The sequence below is a fragment of the Trachemys scripta genome, chromosome 6 (assembly GCF_013100865.1).
Source record: "Trachemys scripta elegans isolate TJP31775 chromosome 6, CAS_Tse_1.0, whole genome shotgun sequence".
NCBI classification, from domain to species: Eukaryota; Metazoa; Chordata; order Testudines; family Emydidae; genus Trachemys; species Trachemys scripta.
In genome coordinates, this window is record NC_048303.1 from 100,120,975 (window position 1) to 100,139,973 (window position 18,999).

Here is an 18,999-nt window from a genome sequence, read left to right on the forward strand (position 1 = left end):
TCTGGGATCCACCCCTCTCATGGGGTCCCAGAGCTCAGGCTCCAGCCCGAGCCCAAACATCTACACTGCCATTTTACAGCCCTGCAGCCCTGCTAGCCCAAGTCAGCTAATTTGAGCCAGCCACTGTTTAACTGCAGTGTAGACATACCTCAGGGACTCCAGATGTCATCCTCAGGGTAGGAGTTCCATTAAGAAGGTCCCTGATCAAAAAAAAAAAAAAAAAAAGCAGAGCTTAACGGAGAATGACTGCCATGTTAAAGAAGGTGTCATGTTCAAAACTGAGCCCAGGAAACCTTTTTCCATGCAATGCATAATTAAGCCTATGGAATTCACTGCCACAAGGTCTGATTCACGCCAGGAGTTTACCAGAAGTCAAAACAAAATTAAACATTTCTAATGAATAATAAAAATATCCAGAGTTATAACAGTAAACATTAAAATGATAAGGCGTTGTGGAAAGGCAATAATTCCTCATGCCTCTGTGAATAAGCCAACTCCCTAACTAGTTGGGGGAGGGAGGAGGAGACTTTCCTGGGGGCAGTACAGCAAGTGTGCCCCCTCCTCTGAAGCATGTTACTAGCCTCTGTCAGCAGTAGGGTACTGGACCACATGGACCACTCTCTGATCTAATACAGAACTTCATATGTTCTTAGAATTCTATAGGTGGGTTTAAAAAAAAAACTATAGAAATTTTATTTCTAAAGAATTTTTTTCATTCTCTACTAAATAAGTTCTGTACATAGAGTCTTGGGACAGAGAGAAAAAACCTTACCCATCTCAGTTGTACTGGAAGGACACATGCATTATATCTTCCTAAACCTAAGGTTTCCTTTACACTACAATAAAAGAATTCTTACAATTTGTGGTGATCTGTGTTAAGATATTACAGATAAACCTATCTTCAATTTGTCATTTGGTTTTTATGCCATTTGTTTCATGCTGAAAATATGAAAATACACCCATTGTATATGACCCAACGTATAGTCTCATATTATAAAGCTATACAAGGGCACTTCAGAGATGACCATCATCATCACCCTCCCACCTTGTGATTATTCTTCTTCTTTACATCAATAATAGCCACCAGCCTTATGTGGCTACATTTCTAGCCCAGTGTTAGCTAGGCCTACATTTTTGCAGGTGCTCTGGCAATTGACATTACTGAGACAGCTAAGTCCATGATTGCATCCACAAATCAGGAGCATAGACCTCAACAGTTATTCTGAACTGAGGCTTGGAAAAAGTGCTGGAGCACCAAGGTTAATAATACGATAGTAGACTATGGTATGGACCTTAGAACCAAGGATATATTGCAGCAGTTCTTAAACAAGACGTAGCATAACATATATCAAACTCAGAAGTACTTGGTGTACCATATTCATAATGTTAAATAGTGTTGTTATAATGGATTCTTGTTCTGATATTGCATTTTAAAGCAGCCAGTGCACCATGTGAGTGCACCATACACACAGCGGTTTCAGAATCACAGGTCTATATGAGGTTGGGTTATTTTAATTCCTTAATTGATAATCTGCAGCATCAAGAAGAGATGACATCTAGTGTCTGGTGTAACAAATCCACAGCTAGACACTGTCCTGGAAAAATGTTACACAGGATACAGGCATCATAAAAGTATGCCATTTATCCTCTCTCACTCCACAAAGAAAAGGTGTCTATCAATGGCTACTATATTGAGTGACTGAATCAAGCTGGAGTAGAACCAAGGATCATTCTAACTTAGCAGAGACATTGGATCCACTCTGCCATATGTAATAATAGGAATGCTGAGCGCTGCCCTAAAAATCCAACCCACTATGTCACTATCTTCAAGCCCTCTGAGCGATGTGCATCTGCCAATCTGGCTCAATGGATACCTTGCACCGCTTGTAACAGCTAGTGAAAAAAGAGTGGGATGGGACTGCTCCCCAATGACAGATGAATTCAGAGACCATTTCAGTTAGCAAAACAAGTGGAGCTGGTGCAGCTGGATTTGTGGTTTGGACGTATTACCAAGGAGAAGTCACCATCAGGAAGGAAGGGAGGGATTTAAATAAGGGAAAAATGAATTCAAACAAGTGACTGGACCAGCATGAAGACACTAAACAATGCTAGGATTGTGACTCACTCGTGCGGATTCCTTCCCTTTCTCACCCCCATTGCTTTTAGTGCTGAGGAGAGCTTGGCAGGAAGATGTTAATGTTTACTTTCTTTCCCTCCACACATATATCACCCATCTAATGTCAAGAAAACCCTCCATCCTGTTAAGCAGTTTATACAGGATTTCCTAGAAGAAAGAATGATGATAATGGATTTTGACCCTTAAACTCGGATTCAGCAGGTCAGTATCCATGGGATTTCACATTCCACTAAGCATTCTGCTTTACAGTCACACAGCCATGTTCCATCCTTCTGCCGGAAACAGCAGCAACAATAATGGCTAGGAATTCTAAGCAAATACTCTGGATTTTCAATTAACCTATTATCTCCTAAAATCATTTGTATAGTCCCGTGAGTTTCTGCTTTCCTGATGTCTCCTCCTTCCTTCCTTATTATAACTTGATGAAGAATCTGGAAGATTATAGGGAGGGAAAAATCACATTTACCTTCCAGCCAAGACCAGAAGCAGTAGAATAATTTTAATATTATGGCAACACTTGTTAACATGCAAACTTCAATTCCAGAGCTCCCTGTGTATTTATAGGATTAGGGTGGGGTGAATTTAGATGAGCAGAACTGATGTAACAGCTCTTTGCAATTGTAAAATATTTCCAATGAAAGTTGGACTCAAAATAGATTTGAAATATACAAAGAGTTCCCAGCCACTTATTTTTCTGTGCAAATCCACTTGCATCAACACACGTGCTGGGAATATTCTTTACTTGATTGCAACGTACACTTATTCTAACAGTCACAAAGCTGAAGGATATAATGTTATTTTCATTCCAGTTGGGTGTTGAAATAACTTCAGTTCCTATAGTAGGCAATAAATAAAGGCTAGATCCTGGGGAACGGAGCCAAGCCCATGTATAAGGGCTTTTCTATCTGGTCTATCTATATATTTCTAGCGCTCCCATAAACACAGTATTTAGCAGCTAATACAAATTTTGTCTGTGTGAAAGCAGTGCCATGGTTGCTATTACAAGGCATAGGAAGGACTAGCAGATGTGACCTGCTGCTCTCCCATACCTGAGAATTTTAGATCAGTGGATGCATGTAATGTGGGGACCCACTGGACATTCCCAGGGCTGCCATGTTGCAGCATAATCTTAATCCCCCTCTCAAGGAAACCTGTAGAGATACTGCATGAAGATCATCCCCACAGTGCCAGGGTGTGTGTGGAATCTCCCTACGTCAGGTCTCCATTGCTGATACTGCCTTGTGCCACCACACTGCAAGTTAAGTACTTTGTGGCATTTTGTTAGCATACAGGGTGCCTCACCTATCCTCTTTACCTTAAGTCTCAAGAACGAGATCTAGAGAATGTGTCATCTCTTCTCCATATTTTAATATTGTGATGTCTTATTTTTTATGATAAAACTACTAATCAAATGGCAAGTCACAGTATAGAGAAGGCAGGTTGGGAGCTTCTGTTCTCCCTGTCTCCCAACATAAGAATAAGGGGACATTCAACGAAACTGAAAAGATAGCAAATTCAAAACTAAAAAAAAAGGAACTACTTTTTCACTCCATATAAAATTAGACTGTGGAACTCACTGCTACAGGGATTGTTGAGGCAAATAAATTAGTAAGATTCAAAGAGGTATTAGACATTTATACAGAGAACATGAATATCCAAAGTTATAAAAATTAATGCTAACAAAGAATATTTGAATGGAGTAAAAGCCGCATGCTTCAGGATTTAAATCCATCTAACTACTATGGATTAGGACAACATCTTCATGGAGCAGATTAAATCACATGTGGGAGTTTCTAATCTTCATCTGAGGCATCTGGTGCTGGCCACTATCAAAGACAGTATACTGGACTGGAGGAATCTCGGTCTGTACCAGTCTGACAATGCCTGTGTTCCTAATTTAGTTATTTTATTACTGGTATTACAATAGTTCCTGTAGTCCCCAAAAGAGATCAGGACCCCTTGTGCTATGCACTGTCCATACATACACTGTATGACAGTTACCGCCCTGAAGAATTTATTGTCTAAAAGACAAGCCTGAACGTGTGGGAGAGGAAACAGACACAGAGAGGCAAAGTGACTTGCCCAAAAGTCGCAGAGACAAGATTAGAACACAGCTCCCCTGGCTCGCAGCCCAATGGGCTGTCCACTGGACCACATGCAAATAAGGATCACACAACTGGGTCCCACATCTTAAATGTACTGTACATGCAAAATACAAGCAAAATGTGGGGGGTTGGGGGGGGGGGGTGACAGCGAGATCAAAATCCACAGCTTCTCTCATGATTTCTCCTTTGCATTTTGTAAGAACTATTAGAAGCAGTACAGAATAGCCCTTTTGTTTTTGTGGATATTATTTTCCCTCTCTTTTCTTCTCATGCAATATGCAGTAATATAATAATATATATTTGGCCAAACTCTTCTCTCATTTACACATGTGCAAGCCCCACTGACTTCACTAAGGGTTGTAACCATATAACTGAGACCAGAATTTAGCCATTATATTTAAAACCACATTTTCAAAAGGAATTGGCTGCATTACTAATTAATTATCTCTTACTTAACGACCAAAAACCTTACACCAGAGCTCAATTCCAATATTCTGCTCCTCCTATAGTACGTGTATTTATATCCCACTGGTATCAAAAGTAGCTCTGCACAGAATATTAGTTTGGAGATAAACCATGCAGCTCAGAGAAGAGAATTAAGTCCTACATACCCATTATGTTATTTTATTGACTTATGCAAACACTGACGTTAATTGGAGTTTGCTGAACGTAAGAGCATCAGAATGTCAGAGTTAGGATCTTCCATGGGGATCTGAAAACAGAATTTCAAGCTAACACTTCATTCTTGCACAATTGCCACAAAGGCTTAACAACAAAACAGTACTGAATCTAACGAAGGGCAGGAGCACTGTGATACCAATCAGAACATTGGCAACTGCAGGTTGGAAAGAAATTGATTTCAGTTAGTCAGCTGCATTTTGTTTAGAAATGGAGCAAGTATTCTTTGCATAGCTTTAGAGCTGAAAAGATGGGCTCCCTCTCTGTTTTCCCTTACCATTCTGGGAGCCATCACATACCATGAACATTCCTCACAGGAGAAGAAATCTTTAGATTTGCTTTGTGGGTTGGTTTGTTCCACAACATTGAGCTAACTTGCCAATTTTTAATTTGTATAAAAAATTCTAGCTTCCTCCTTGTAATGTTATTTGTTGTACAATTCTATATAGCATATACATTTCTGTAATGTGATCAAATGTATCAAGCAATGAACTGTCCCACACATATACCCTCAGGTATTTCTTCATATAGTCTTGCCAGGTTTTCAACTGTCAAGTATTTAGGTTTATTTCAAAATCCCCAATGTTCGGGTGTGTTTCTTTCCTCCCTCCCTTACACCCCACCAGCTTATTTTTTTTTTTATAAATTGTAAAATGCTTTCCCAGCACAAAAATTAATCATTTAACATTTTTAAAATTTGGAACTGCATACAAACCAGAAAAAAAGGAAAAACAGTTTTACATTTATGACAGTGCTAATTCCGGGTCAAATTTTACTGTTTACAATTTATTGTTACCGGCTAGCAGAAGTTGTGCACGTAATAACCCCCTGCATTCCACATTAAAAATATGGAGATCAATCTCTGATTGGACACAAGCTCTCATCTAGTTTCATAAGGCAGGAAGAATTGATTCTGTGTGAATGGGGCAGTGAAAACCTACTGTATTAAAGACCAACAATGGAGCTGATTTATGAGTTTATTCCATAGACATTCTCTGACTCTCCTCCTTCCTTCTCCTTATTTAAACACAAGGACGTAAGTAGTAGCAGATCCACCGTGGTTCTGTTGCATGTAGGGACAGGAGGCTGCATAGGTGAATTTCACACATCCTTGTGCACTATGGAACATTGATCACTGCTCCTCCCTCTAACACAACACTGAAGGTAGTTGGGTGGGGCGGGGGACAGAGGTGTGGCCAGGAAGCCCAGACATTACACAGATCCTCTTGCCAGACATCAATCCCCACATAAGGGCATGTGGCGTGTAACAGATGCTACCTTAAGCTGGACTCAATAGCATGCTTGACGTCTTGCATGCGTGAGAGCCACTCTTTGACTCCGAAGTATGGTTGGGTAGAGAAGGTTCCCATCCTGACATCTCCTGAGTCTGTGTGCTGAGGCTTTGCACAGGGACAAGAATTTGGCTTTCAGTATAGAAGCAGAACAATCCGCTGGCAGTTTTACCCAGGGAGGGAATGGAAATATACAGTTTTCTATTTGACTTTATGGGGCACTCACTTATCAGACAGAGCACTCTACACATCAGCCTAGTAATTACAGGTACCAGGAGAGTCAACTCTAGTCTCTGTGCTGTCTAGATCTGATGCTAAAACACATAATGTTTTATTTTTGTCTTGTGATACAATGTCTTATGCCATCTCATGTCTTTGCTAAGCAGTGTTATGTGTTGTAATATCAGACCTATGCAACACTTTCAGAGAATGCTTTTCTTGATTTGTTTTATTACATGTTTTAATTTCATCGGTACATGAAAGTAAACATATGCAGGATGGAAAATTATATTATGTTCATGTGCTACAATATAAAAGGTGTCGGAGATGAGTTTTAAGCCACAAAAGTTACATCTGGAGTTTTTCTTCATACCCTTCTCTAGCAGATGCCTATTTATACTGATCACGTAGGCTTGGCTTATGAGGGCTATACTGACTTGAGTCGATGTAAATAATACTTACTAGAAATATTTCAGAAATAATGCTTATCAATAGTACAAAGTGCTTTCATCTACATTTTACAGAATGGGAAACTGAGGCACAGATAGGTTAAGCGATTTCCCCAAGGTCCCACAGCATATCAGTAGCAGAAATAGAACCCAGTTCTTCCATCTTTCAGCCAAGTGTCCTGACTACTGCTGCATGCTGCCTCTCATAACTATTTGGTAATTTTATCATAGCCTGTGATGGAAGGAGACTTTATTGCATGAACTGTTTTTAGGGAACTCTGGTAAATTTGAAGAATACCATCTGTAGAGCTGTTATCATTCTCACTTATACAGCCCAATATATAATTTTGTGTCTATGTGATGCATTTACAATCTCTATGCTGCTAAAGATTTTAGGGTGCTAAACCTGGAGAATTAGCTCCAGTTCAGTATGTGGGTGTGAAAAGGATTACCACTCAAACACAGATGGTGCATGGGAGTTTCACTTTTCAATAGCTGGCAAGGTACAGTATGCTTAGGTAAAACTGTGCAGAAAACTTTTGTTCCTCTATGAGTTTCATATTTTAAATGGTATAGTGGACTATCAAACCTGCTGGCTGGTTGCCTGAATAAAAAAAAAAAAAGCAACCTTCTTCCACTGAGGCTGAAATTTCAGCACCATCCAACACATCCACTGCTCTTTATGCTGTGACATATGTCAGCGTGTTGAGTTCTCCCACTGCTAAGATAAAAGCATTTATCAACTTACTTGCTGCTCAGGCAGCGTCTGAGTGAATAGGAAGCCCCTCCTCCACAAGTGCGTGAACATTCACTCCATGAACCCCAGGCATCCCACAGTGTATCTCGGTCTTCTTCAGACCGAGCTGTTCTGGAACTCTAGAAGAGGGGGAAAAAAAACATAACCCAGGAGATTAGTGAAGAAAAACTTGTTTTAGATCAATCTTATTGTAATTCACTTAGTCTTTCTGCATATCAGATATGCTGCAGGTCTTAGCAGACCCTGCAGAAAGATGTTTTGCTGAAATTCCTAACTGCTGGGCATTAATGTGGTGTTCGCAGTAGGTGGGTATTTAAGGTACCTAATTTCATCCTTTTAGTGTTCACATTCCATCCCAGCCTCGAGACGGGAGGATTAATATGAAAGAGCATTTTATACAGCAGTGAGATCAGGCATTTTCTGTGCTTGTGGAGAAGGGGGCTGTCATTAGGGCAGAAGAAAAAAATACAGGATTGTTCATGAGAGCATTTTTGCTGCACTAGAAAAGAAGAAAACAAAGCCCCTTTGGACAATTGGTTTTTTGAGGCGAAATTCCATAATCTGTGCAGGTGATTGGGCTTGTAAAGTATATGTGTACAAATGGAGGCCAACTAAAGTACTCATTGAAAAACTGGCTCATTGCACTTTGAGCCATCCCTAAAGAATGCTGCATTTTAATTGTATTTAGAACAGACTAGCGGAATGAACAAAAATAAGGGGGAACTTTTGCAGAGGACCATCTTAAGCATCATTACTAACCACTTGTATAGTAGTCTGGGAACCTGTGTTAGCTGTAAATCTGCAGGGATTCTTCTCGGAAGCAGAGACAGATCAACATAGAAATCACTTTATCATCATAAACAGAACTATGTACAACTTTTGTAATGAAATCTGAAACCTGGCAAAGACTCCAGTGTTATTCACAGGCAGAAGAGAAAGCATTGACTGATCTGGGGCGGTGAACAGTTACGTATATGTCTATTCAGAACAGCCTTAGAACATATCACAAACCTAGATCTACATCCAAATTCAAACCCTCAATATCTACTGAGTTGGGCATTATGCCTGCTGCCCTCAGTCTTTAAAACTGTTAACCAACTGGGACTTACAGTGTGAGAAATGTGTTATTCAGTGTAAAGGTACCATTGTTTGTAATGCAAGAACCAAGAGTTAATTATTTATCCTAATTATTCATACTGAGGGAATGTTCTAAAATGGGAATTTTCTAATCCTATCAGAGATGGCAGGGTGTGCTGTAGTATATGTTCTCACAGTCATATATTATACAGGGTAAGCACCCAGAAACAAGGCTGGCTGAAGAGAAGACAGCACTTTTATACAATGCCCCAACACCGAGCTCAGCTGGCTCTGCTCAAGCATCTGGACACATCTAGATCACACAGGAATGCTCAGAGGCTTAACTTTGGTATTAGCGTAACCACTCTCATATTAGTTACTTGAGTACAAACAATTCACCATGACTTAGTGGTACACTGTATGTCCTTAACAACCAAATAAGGGGGAAATGAAAACTGTAGAAAAGAGACAAAGCAGATTGCCTTCACTGGAGTTGCACCCATTTACACGGAGATGAATTTGGTACTCAGTTCGTGTGCGTTCCTATGCCTGTGTTAATTCACGATATTAAATAGATTAACATTACAGAAATGTCTGATTTTCACAATGATCAGTACGCTATTAAACTCTCCTGTATATTACGGTATGAGTTCACTTTATTTGATGGGACTCTATTCTTCCTACTTTATTCTAGTTGTTACATAGTGGTTTCTGCATTTGTTTTCCTTTAAGAAGTTGTTGCTACAAGTGTCTTACAATAAGACCCCTTATTACTTCGACATGTGTTAAGAAAAGTTATGGGTAGCTTACACTTTGTGAAATAATTGATTAACCCTATGCATGCTGTGCTGCAGAGCACATATGAAAGCATTACACCTTTTTTCAAGGCATTCCTTTTAGTTTTATTGCCACAAATATCCATATGGCAATTCAGGTGTTGCTTCTCTAGGAACACAGTTATTCTGCAATCTCTAAAGGCACCAAAGGGCTAAATCGATTAACAGAGAATAGATGTTTTCTAATTCTCTGATGCCTTCTGAAGAGCCCCTTTCTGAAAAAAGTAACAAGTAAATATTTATAATTAAAAAAATTGCTTAAGTTTTGAAGGCCCAATTTTGCCCTCAGTTACATGGGTGGGGGTATATGGAAACTGCACTTGACTAACAATTTAGTTCATGTAAAAATACTTAGACTGCACAGGTTGAAGTGATAATCAAATCATATTGTTATATTCACTCCAAAGGCCTGATTCTACTTTCACGGACACTGGTTTGAATCAGCAGTTACCCTGTGGAAGTCAATGGTGTTAAACCAGTGTGAGATCAGAACCAGGCCATAAATTGGCAACTGTTAAGAAAAAATAAGATTTTCAGGGCAGTGATCAAGCCAATTTTTCTTCTGCATCTCTGTACTTGTTTTTTTATCTTACACAGTCCAAGCCCACTCTTGGAAAATGAGTCACATATATATGGGCCACATGCGTGAAAAAGCAAGTTGTTACTCTCCAGCAGCAGCACTGAATACAGCTGTTTGTTTTTAAAGGAAGCCCTGAGTCAGTGGTGAGGCTAAGGTGCAGGGCTGACGGAAAAGACATATAATACCATTGTCCGCTGGACCCTTGCAATGGCACTGGTGCTGCATTCCTGACACTATTGCTCATGTATCCTTAGAGGCATAGAATCATAGAACATCAGGGTTGGAAGGGACCTCAGGAGGTCATCTAGTCCAACCCCCTGCTCAAAGCAGGACCAATCCCCAGACAGTTTTTTACCCCCGTTCCCTAAATGGCCCCCTCAAGGATTGAACTCACAACCCTGGGTTTAGCAGGCCAATGCTCAAACCACTGAGCTATCCCCCCCTTGCATAACAGTTTTTTTTTTAAATTAGAGAATACATTTTGAAATATACATGTCTGTAGAGTCCCGCCCCCCAAGTAAACAGAGCAGGATACAGTCGCCTTTTCAATTCTGAAGCAACCTCTATCCACTTGACATGATACTCATGATGCCAGATCCTCCTAGTACACCCCTTTCAAGAGGGCATTAAGGGCCTATCCAAAGCCCACTGAAGTCAATGCAAAAACTCCCATTATGTTTAGTGGACTTTGGATCAGACTTTAAAATAACAGGCTGCAAGCAGGCCCCAGCACAATTTTTAAGGTGGAGTGCAAAAGAGGATGTGATGAGTAAATGTCTTTGTTTGGATCTTCTTAAAGAGATAAGCAAGTGAATCTAATGACTGAGGGATCACTGGCTTGAGCCAGAAGCATACAGTGGGCAAGCTTTTCTCATGCAGCTCTACTAAAGCTCCTTAATTGTGACCCTACTACTCCATTCCCGGACCTCTCCCATGCTGAGGTTGCTTGTCATGCCAAATTGTGTGGTGGTTTTGAGGATGTGGCCAATCTCCATTTCAACTCTGCTACATGGCAAGGATACTAGAAATGTGTCTAAAACAGGTGCAGCACTTTCTTCTCCAGATGTAGCTTTCTTAAGAGCAGGTTCTAATTTAGATGGGTAACTGAATCATGTTTTAACCACCATGACCATGCAGTACTATGTTGTTTTGCTTTGGATCCACCAGCTGTAAAAAACAGACTGAATTAATTTAGTGAGAGAGAACACTAGATCCAACCATTGTGTGTATTATACTGATTAGTCACACTAAATTCTATCCTCTCTTTCTCATCTTTATGAAAATGCAGCTCAACTTAATTTTGAATCAACCCTATAATTGCTAGGAATAAATGCAGCAATTAAAATGAGTATGATAAGGGATTAAACTCTTGACTATAGCCAATCCACCCCCCAGCTGCAAAAGATCACACATGCAATAGATTCCCAGATGCATTCCATCCCCTCGATGCAATCTTTTTAGCCTTTACATGTGAGAAGAGAATAGCTAGGTGCCAGTTCACTGAAGTTATTTCAACTGGCAGCTTCCTGGCTACCAGCTTCATAAAACAAAAATGTGTGCTGCTTGTTTCTATTTTTCAAAGAAACAAATATCATCAAATTGCATACAGATACATGTGCTAATTATTCAGCACTGGTATCAAGTCCTCTCTGAAGAGCAGCTAAACAGGGTTGCAAGGTGAAGCCACATAACTGAGGACTCTAACCTCATCACAAGTTACAAGCAGCTCAACTAGACATGCGAAGGGTCCAAATTTATCTGAAATAAATTGCACACCCACCCAGAAGAGATTCAGGTGCCAGTTATTTGCATTCCAAGATTTGTTATAAGACCTATATATTCCCAGAAAGCATGTGATCTCAAGTTGGAACAGGCTCCAAGTTTTCTTTTAACAAGAAAACTTTTAACAAGTGGAATAAACATAGTTCATTTTCAACTCACTCCATGTTTAATGTTAAAGAAAGTAAAGTGAATTTCCCTCCTCTGAACTGTGCATTTGAGAAACAAATCCAAGGTATTTCAAATCTAAAATCGTTTGTTTATTGCAAATTTGAAGAGCCTGGAATATAAACATATATGTAGTTTAAGCCAGTTGAATCTATTTTCTTTTTTGGTTTATGGCATTAAAACTTAAGGATTTACTGTACAGTACAGATTTAAGACAACATTTATACCCCAAGGAAAATAATTTGAGTCCCACATGACTCTAGAAAGCAGATTTGACTAAACTGAAGAATGCATATTAAAAAAACAACCTCTACATTATTAGGCCAGAACATTCTAGTTATGCTACTATACACTTTTGTAATATTTCAACCATTACCATAGAATTCTTTAGCAGATGAGAAGCAGCAGGACTATCCCACGCCAGAGCAGCTGAGAAATTCTGCCACCATTTGAAGCTCCCTTCAACTAGCACATATTTCCTTCTTAGAAAAGCCTTTATAAGCTGCTGGTTGCTTTCCTTCAGGTTGATGTTTCTCTAAACAGCACTATATGCCAATTGCCCAGAATGCAGACTCTGAGCATGGCTCATTGTATGTTTCCAAGGGTTTTCCTCATGCTGGCAGTCATAATCAGGACTCAGTTTGATCTCCCTTTTAGCCATCCACTGATTTGTCTACAGTCATTTCAATTATTTGTTATATTTGCCCCAACATCTGAGATAGCAACTGCAGAAATATCACCTCATGCAAGAAATTCCCAACAAAGCTTACAAATAACAAGCAGTAAAAATTAACTGAAAGCAGATCTTTCCTTGTACACCTCTACCCCGATATAACGCTGTCCTCGGGAGCCAAAAAATCTTACCGCGTTATAGGTGAAACCGCGTTATATCGAACTTGCTTTGATCCACTGGAGTGCGCAGCCCCGCCCCCCGGGGAACGCTTTACCGTGTTATATCTGAATTCGTGTTATATCGGGTCGCGTTATATCGGGATAGAGGTGTACTTCATTGCCTTAACATACACTTCACCTAGGACTGATCCTGTAACTACCATGGGACATAGCAACAGACCCCCGCCAGAAGAAAGGAAAGTGAACATTGAAAAATTCTTTAAGGAGTCAGAGAAATCCCCATCACTAGTGATTATGAAAGCTGGATGAATCAGGCGCATACATAAAGAGTGGTGAATGCACAGGGCACATGGTCCCAGAGCCTTACAAAGGAGAATCAGGTTTTAAACTACAGAGCTATACAAAACCTTCACCTAGCAGATAAATAGACTGGGTTTTTCAAAGGAATCTAAGGGAGTTAGGCACCCAAATCACAATAAACTCAGTAGGAGCTGGGTGCCATGAGCTACCCCAGGGTTTCCCTTAGGCTTCTCAGAAAACCGCATCTTCATTGTTTAACAATCTGCCTTGAAGGACTGTTTATTACATGGTCTTCTGGTTTTCATGTTAGTTGCAGAACAACAGGTCTTCCCTCCCCTAATACACAGCACGTAATAGTCACTTAAACCATTTGGAGTAGTATGTGATACAACCCAAATGTCACACCCCTTGAGTTACAGCAGCCACCCTGCCAAACAGGAGCTGTGTCCATTGTGAGAGAACCATGTTTCTTCAGTGTGTGTGACGGGAGAATGGGATGGGGAGCAAGACCTCAATTAATATTCTAAGCTCTATAAAAGAAGCCCATCCCTAAGAAAATAAATGACGTGTTCACATACTGGAATTCAATTAAAAATTCTGTTTGAAATGGGAAACCTATTGAAACCAACCATTTGCCCGTGTCACACAGAGACCACCACATACAAATGTAGAACACATAAGTTTAGTTCAGATTTTCCTCCTCCTCCAGTAAATTGCAGCTGGAGTCGTATCCTCCAAGCAGCCAGTGAGTTCTAGAGATGAACCAGTAACAGAGCCCATTGAAAATGCCATTAGCCCACTGACGGATGAGGATGCTGATGTGGAATCTGAGTCACAGCTATTTCCCAGATGACAACTGCTGCTGGTTTTGGTTGGGAAATTCAGATCATCTGGTTCTTATCACAGCCCCACTTTTGGGGACATGATGATCTGTCAGTGACAGTACGCAAGGCTCCTCTGAGGCCATTGCCCAAACTTGTCTTTTGCTACTGCAGAAATGAAGCCAGTAACAGAAAAAAATATTTTTTCCATATAAAGCCCTCCTCTCCCTCCAGACACACACAGTTATATCTCTACACGGGTTTCTGCCAGGCTATGTATTCACTCTCTTTTGCAATTGTGGGTGTTTCTTATTCTTCGGGTATGTCTGACAGGTCATGAATTTGCTACAGTATAACGATGCTGTCTCTAGTGTGTCAAGAAGTAACTGCACTCAGGGCTTATCTAGGTGCATAATGTTAGGAGATGGGATAAGTGACCTCATCCTTTTGTAAGGAATAAAAAATTCAAAATTTTCCCCACTGTAAATATATGTTTTACAAATTTTCACTTGCAAAATATTGTGCATCTTTCTTGTGTTCCATCCAAGGTGACAGCTTCATTAAAGCTTGGCTAGGAAATTGCTTGGAAATCTGTTTTTTTGACAGAAGGCAAAGCTAGAAGATAACTTCACAGCCAGTTGAATTAATATTGATAATTACTGTCAAACAAAAAGTTAGTTGCTAAGGCATTTCTGACTAGCTGTTGGAACTTTCTGGGTTATTTTCTCTGGAAATCTCATGAATCAAATATTCTAACAGTGTTTCCAGTGACCAGAGCACGTTTACTATATTTAGGCACAAAAAAGATTTGTACACTATGATACCGTACCACAATAGTGATGTACATCAGCTGTACCAAAATATATGTTACCATTCTGCATATCTCATCATAGCAGGAGCATAGTGGTTATCAAAAATCACCAGGCACTTCTGTGAAATGCATTAGTAGTCTCAGTCCAGCTTCTAATGGACACATGCCCATTTCATGGAAACCACCACCACCACAACAGGTGACCCACTGATGGCAAACTCAGTGGAGTTGCAAGGACTGAATGGGTGTGAAGACTGAACTAGCCTCTTACCCCAGAGGTGCTTACTTCAGGTCAGGATGAAAGGATGGGGAAGCGGCGTAGAGTTGCTTGAATTTCTGTTCCCCCCTCTGTTTCTCTTCTAAGGCTAAATAGAAGACTACAGAATTCAGAGTTGCCAGCCTGCCAACTTTCAAGAGAGTTTCACAAACTGTAAGAGCTTGATTTTTGGCTCCTTGCACACACAAAGCTACTGAATGCAAATGGAGTTTTGCTTGCACAGAAGTTTTACTTTAAAAAGTAAACAGTTAGCTGTCCACTGTTGTTGTTAGCAGCCCACACGTGGGGTTGTTTCATGACAACCACTCTGTTAGAAGAGGTATGATTTACTGTATATTGCCCAATCAAAAGGATGTTGCTGCTTAGAAAACTACACAAACCCCTGGAAAGCACTTAGTTTTCTGGCAAGTACCATGGAAGGAATCACAGAATATCGGGGTTGGAAGGGACCTCAGGAGGTCATCTAGTCCAACCCCCTGCTCAAAGATGGACCAATCCCCAACTAAATCATCCCAGCCAGGGCTTTGTCAAGCCTGACTTTAAAAACCTCTAAGGAAGGAAATTCCACCACCTCCCTAGGTAATCCATTTCAGTGCTTCACTACTCTCCTAGTGAAAAAGTTTTCCCTAATATCCAACCTAAACCTCCTCCACTGCAATTTGAGACCGCTACTCCTTGTTCTGTCATCTGCTACCACTGAGAACAGTCTAGATCCATCCTCTTTGGAACCCCCTTTCAGGTAGTTGAAAGCAGCTATCAAATCCCCCCTCATTCTTCTCTTCTGCAGACTTATAATTTATAATTTTTAATATTTATAATGCATGCACTAGTCCACAGCAATAAGTAAAAAAAATTGATTTATTTAAGATCCAAATAATCGTTTCCCACAGCTGGACTGATGGTTGTATCCCAGGAGAAATGTGCCAAAGGTGAGCTCACTTGTTCCCCTTTAAAGAGCAGCAGCCAAGCTGGGAGGCAGGGGGCGCAGAGAGGGAGGTTGGCAGAGTATGGCGCTGACACTGTATTACTTCAATATGTGGCACACTATGCTCACCGTAATATGTTATAACAATGCCTTATAAAATCAGTCACACTCTCATTCCGCTTAACCACCGAAAAATAGACACCACTGGGCAACGTGAGCGAGAATAAGAGAGAGAGAAAGCGCGCTCACACAGATGAAAGTTACAATGCTCTTCTGTATTTTACTCATTCTGCACAAGTGTAAACACCAGACATGCATGATCCAATAGACAGAAGAGTACAAGCTGGCTCAATGTCAGCCTTGTTTTCTAATTAAATCAGAACTGTTTTTAAGGCATGGACTGATTCACTTTCAGTTCGGGTGAAATCATTTTTGTAGAATTCTGAACCCATCCAAACATTGCTGGGTTCAAAAGTTCACCTTAAACTCCAACCTTTTGGGTTCACCTTCCATTTAGAAGACACTGGGGAGGAAGAGAGGGGCAAAGAAGGAGCATAGAGAGGCAGGATAATGAGTAAATTAAATTATTGTTTATGGTAGGTGCTTTCCAAAAGCTCAAGAAGGGAAGCTGCTCCAAGAAGCTGACAACCAAAGGACAAGAGACAAGTGGACAGAGGAACAATGAGAAGAACAACAACAATGCACAACTCAATTCACTGTAAGTAGCACAGAAGAAGTGGGTAATTCTGAGAGACTTAAATATGCATAGGTCAGATCAGGCATGTAAGGCCTGTTACTGGTACCACATAACTGATTATAACCTGCCGCAGGTTGGGTGCTCATCAACTAAACTAGGAACCCCACCATTCACTGAACTATGTGGAGTATGCCAGACACCCATTGGAGTGAAAAACAATAGCCACAGAGGAATAACTCCATCTGGCCTTGCTGCCTTACAGCTAGTTCTTGATTGAACAAAGGATGGGGAGGAAAACCCTGAACTAAGTCAGCTCTGGAGACAACATCAGGCAGTTGGCCCTGTAACTCAGTTGTGCCCTACAACATCTGCTGCAACTGTGCTGGCTTCCAAACATTTTGGTCTCCAATTTTTGGGTACAGTCCGTAGTGCTGAGGGTTCAGGGGAGGGCTTTGGTCCGAAGGCAAGCCTCTACCACCTCATTTTTTTTCTGCCTAGGCATGAATGCCAAAAGGTTGCTTGTTAGTATGTCAAATGTTCTGGACAAGGTCAATGACACCATCACCAACAGAGAGCTGAAGAAGCTTGACATCAATGTAGCCGCTCTCTCTGAAACCAGACTAGCTGACACAGGCTCTTGATGCAAGATGCATTACACCTTCTGGTGTGGAAAAAGCAAACAAGACTTCCAACACAGGATGGGTTTTGCAGTCAAAAACTCATTAGCATCCATGGTTGAATGTCCCATTGCAACATCAGAATGCATCATATAACTAGGAATATCTACAACAGGTGGTTTTGCCATCATCATCAGTACATCTGCCTCACCACTTTCCTCCATCTCTCAAGAGAAAGATTTGTTCTAGCAGCACTTCTGCAACATTGTCAGTAAGCTGCCTTTGGGTGATCAGATCAACTCTACCTACTGGGAGATTTCAATGCTAGAGTCAGCTCAGATCACTGGATGTTGCCACTATATATAGGCCACCATGAACCAAAAAAAATGGCTTATAATGGGCAAAGACTACTGGAGCTCTGCACCACATTACTAGAACCTAATTCCAGGGGTTCACCACTGGAAGGTCTCATGGAGAAACCCTAGATCTGGACAGTGGCACCAAATGGATTTGTCACCCATAGAATTATATACAGGATGTTCTCCATACTCACTGTTTTTCACAGTGTAGACTACTGCACAGACCATGTGCTTGTATGCTGCAAAATAAAACTTTCACCATGGAAATTTCATCATGCCAAACAAAGAAGTTGCCCATACATTAACAACAACACAAAAGATGGCTAAAGAAGGTATCACCAATTCACTATGAATCCCAGGGAAGCTAAGCCATTGATTGCACCCTCTCTGAACATTGATGCAGCGTGGAACACACTCAGAATGAATATTCATCTAGGTGCAATCTTGTTTTTGGTAAAAAGACTTTACAAGATAAAGACTGGTTTGCAGCATATCCTGAAGAAATACTTCCAGTTATTGAAGCAAAATGCACAGCACCACCGCACAATGAACCCCACTCCTGAGACGCATGCTAACCTCAGAGTGGCTAAGAGCACATTACAATGAACAGGAAGGCAATACATTCAGTCACGCTGGCTCAAACTGTGTGAGAAGGCACAAACATCCTTTGAGAATGGAGATGTAAGATGTCTGATGGAATCAAGAAATCAATAGGTGTCTCAACCAAGAAGATTGCCCCACTCAAATCTCTTAATGGAGACAATATTATTGATGGAAGCAAACAGATGCAATACTGAATGGAACATTATCATAAACTCTATTCATGTGAAATCACTGTTTCTGAAGCAGCACTAAATGCAACCATCAGGCTTCACACTATTGAAGAACGTGATCTAGAATCATCTATGTATAAATGAGCTTGAAAAGGCAACCACATCCCTAACAGGAAAGACTACAGGAAAAGATGGAATTCCAAATGAAGTACTGAAACAAGAATGACAGGTTGCATTTAAATAGCCTCACAATGTTTTGCTTGCCTCCTGGAGGGAAGGTGATGTATCACAAGACTTGAAGGATGTGATCATCCTAATGTTGTATCAAAGGAGATGGTAGTTGTTGCAATCAATCCAGAGGAATTTCTCTCCTTAGTCTTGCTAGTAAGACTGATATGGGTCATTCTCAAAAGACTAAGTTCTTGCTGAACATGTTTATCCAGAGAGTCAGTTTGGTTTTCATGCCAATAGATCAACCAGCAGCATGGTC

The 18,999-nt window shown here is 40.6% G+C and overlaps 1 protein-coding gene across 8 annotated transcripts in view; it reads right to left on the reverse strand.

Moving 5' to 3' along the window:
- ADAMTSL1 (ADAMTS like 1) overlaps positions 1 to 18,999 on the reverse strand; it is a 714,047-nt gene that overhangs the window by 226,237 nt on the left and 468,811 nt on the right. For 7 of the 8 annotated variants that reach the window (XR_004646076.1, XM_034773212.1, XM_034773214.1 and 4 more), the window contains one exon: positions 7,629 to 7,756. The exons of the other annotated variant lie outside the window; for it this stretch is intronic. Coding sequence is in view for 6 of the 7 variants with exons in the window: in XM_034773212.1 (XP_034629103.1) it covers positions 7,629 to 7,756 (128 nt within the window). In the remaining variant the exon portion in view is untranslated. The remainder of the gene's footprint in view (positions 1 to 7,628; positions 7,757 to 18,999) is intronic. 8 annotated transcript variants of the gene reach the window in all.